The sequence below is a fragment of the Lotus japonicus genome, chromosome 2, assembly GCF_012489685.1.
Source record: "Lotus japonicus ecotype B-129 chromosome 2, LjGifu_v1.2".
NCBI lineage: Eukaryota > Viridiplantae > Streptophyta > Magnoliopsida > Fabales > Fabaceae > Lotus > Lotus japonicus.
This window is the reverse complement of record NC_080042.1, coordinates 12,272,997-12,275,704: the sequence shown is the minus strand read 5'-3', so window position 1 is coordinate 12,275,704 and position 2,708 is coordinate 12,272,997. Positions and strand designations below refer to the sequence as shown.

The window sequence follows — 2,708 nt, the reverse complement described above, 5'->3', positions numbered from 1 at the left end:
ATGCGAGGTACCGTTGATCGTAATTCCCTTCTTTTTGATCCTGAGATCGAGAAGACTGCTCGGAAGAATCGAGCTCAACAGAGAAAGCAAAAACAAGCAAAAACAATGGCTGAGACACCGGAACAGATTGAGGCGAGGATTCGAGCTGAATTTGAAGGGCGATATGATGCAGATTATGAAGCCCGGAGAATTCAGCGAGACAGAGAGTTAGAAGAACAAAATGCCAGGAGATCCATTAGGGAGATAACTACCCCTGACATAAGCTTTGAATTTGAGGGAAGTATTGTTCCACCTACTGATGTTCCAGAAAATTTCCAGGTGCCAACTCACTTCATGCACCTAGTGAGCCAACACCAATTTGGAGGGAGTATACTCGAAGATCCCTATGCTCATATGGCTACATTCACAGAGCAATGCACCCCATTGAAGAAACAGGGAATCACTCTAGACACAGTAAGGTTGATGTTGTTTCCCTTTTCCTTAAGGGATTCTGCTGCCACTTGGTTGAGGTCTCAACCTCCACACAGTATTGTATCATGGGATGACCTAGCCAAGAAATTTACGTCAAAGTTTTTTCCAGCAACCCACACGAGGAAGTTAAAGCAAGAGATCAACTCCTTTCTCCAGATGGATCAAGAGAACTTATATGAGGCATGGGAACGGTTCAATGAGCTTCTAAGGAAATGCCCAAGCCATAATATTTCTCTTACTGATCAGGTATTAATTTTTTATACCGCATTGAATGACTATACCAGAGACAAATTAGATACTGCAGCTCCAGGTGGAGCTTTTGATGTTTTGCCCACTAGTGAAGCTTTAGAGATAATTAATAATCTAGCAACCAGAGCTATGCATTCCAACAACGACAGGCAGAACAGAAAAAGTGTTCAAGAAGTAGAGACATATGATGCAGTTCTAGCCTCAAATAAGAAGTTGTCTCAGAAAATGGATGCCATAGTGAAGCGTTTGGATGACTGCCATGTGGGCAATGATGATGCAAAATTCGATGAGGAGGTAAAAATACTTACTAACCCCCAAAATAATCCATATTCCAATACTTATAATGCAGGTTGGAGGAATCACCCCAACTTCTATTGGGGAGGGCAAAATAAGTCAACTCAATCAGGAGATCCAAGACAATATTCCAACCAGCGGGGTCATTATCAGGAGCAAAGGCAGCCACCTCAACAAGATGAAGGAGCTGGAAAGAAGAACTTGGAAGACATTATGGGGGAATTAGCCCAAACCACCAAGAGTTTCATCAATGAATCTCGCAATAATTTCAAGAACCAAGAGGCTTCAATAAAAAATCTGGAGAACCAGGTTGGTCAAATCTCAAAACAACTCGCTGAAAGACCTCCAGGTATGTTTCCTAGTAACACTGTGCCTAACCCCAAGGAAAATATATCTGTTGTTACTCTAAGAAGTGGGAAAGTGATGCATGAAATTGAAAAGAAAAAAGATAGTGAAAAGAATAAGAATGAGGTTGGAAATAAAAGTGAATCTGAAATGATAAGTAAGGAAAAAGAACAGAGTGAAGATAGGTTAGTGAATGAGAATAAAGAAAAGAAAACAATTCCTACTGGTTGTGGAAAAATCCCTTTCCCCAATGCTTTAGTAAAAAAGAATTTGGAAAAACAATTTTCAAAATTTTTAGAAGTTTTCAAGAAGCTTCAAATTAACATTCCTTTTTCTGAAGCATTGGAGCAAATGCCCACTTATGCTAAATTCATGAAAGACATTTTGTCAAGGAGAAGAAAACTAAGTGAGGAGAGTGAAACTATAATGTTAACTGAGGAATGCAGTGCTATTCTACAAAAGAAGCTCCCTCCTAAACTGAAAGATCCTGGTAGCTTCACAATATCTGTTGACATAGAAGGTCTAGCCGTAGGAACACTACAACATTTTCGGCTTTAGGCCACGCTATTCTCTTTAACGAACAGAAAACCGTGGCATAAGTACCGTATATGCCACGGTTCAGTAAATGTGCCCGAATGATGGCCACAAGTGAATGAAACTGTGGCATCTACGTTTGGATCCGCGGTTTAGTAATTGTGGATGAGTAATGGCCACAGCTTTCAAACCGTGGAAACCTTATCCCACTAAAACCGTGGCATAAAAATTTACATCTTAAAGCCCGCCCAACACAAAAAAATCCTTCCGCAAAAATTTTTGTGTATCCACGTTTTGAGTTTTTGCACTCAAAGGTTAATTTTTCTTTAAAAAAAACTGAAAGGTAATATGAAAAGAAAAACCCTTAAATAACATCAAAATTCAAATCCCTAATACTTCTCATCAGAACTTCAGAAAACAAATTGAACCCTAAAGGGAATGGCCAAGTCAAATTTGTTAACTTTCTTCATGATCTCTGCCATCGCTACCATTCTCGTGGCGGCGAGTTTGTTGCCGACGGTGGTCACCAGAGGGGACAGCCTCATGGCGACCGGGTGGGTACCGAGACGGCCACACTGAGGGCTCCATCGCGGAGTCCTGGAAGGTGAAGAGGGTGAGGAGTTCGAGCTGGATTCCGAGATCAACCGGCGCATTTAGCTGATACCAGATACATCAGCTACGGCGCTTTGAAGACCACCGTCCCTTGCTCTCGACGCGGCGCTTCCTACTACAATTGCCGACCAGGGGCTCTGGCTAACCCTTACAATCGTGGTTGCAGCGCCATTGCAAGGTGCAAGGGTGGTTAAATTTCTCTT

The 2,708-nt window shown here is 41.8% G+C and overlaps 1 protein-coding gene and 1 non-coding gene across 2 annotated transcripts; one reads left to right on the top strand and one right to left on the bottom strand.

The window, feature by feature from the left end:
* Window positions 1–1,917, top strand: LOC130736066 (uncharacterized). The gene has a single exon (XM_057587919.1). It carries the CDS (start codon window positions 1–3, stop codon window positions 1,915–1,917), a length of 1,917 nt encoding a protein of 638 aa, XP_057443902.1.
* LOC130741598 (small nucleolar RNA R71) lies at window positions 595–701 on the bottom strand. The gene has a single exon (XR_009020487.1). It is a non-coding gene; the product is annotated as a small nucleolar RNA R71 (small nucleolar RNA).
* Window positions 1,918–2,708: the final 791 nt, after the last annotated feature.

Coding starts and splice junctions, on each gene's coding strand:
- LOC130736066 (XM_057587919.1), top strand. CDS start 1: ATGCGAGGTACCGTTGATCGTAATTCCCTTCTTTTTGATCCTGAGATC.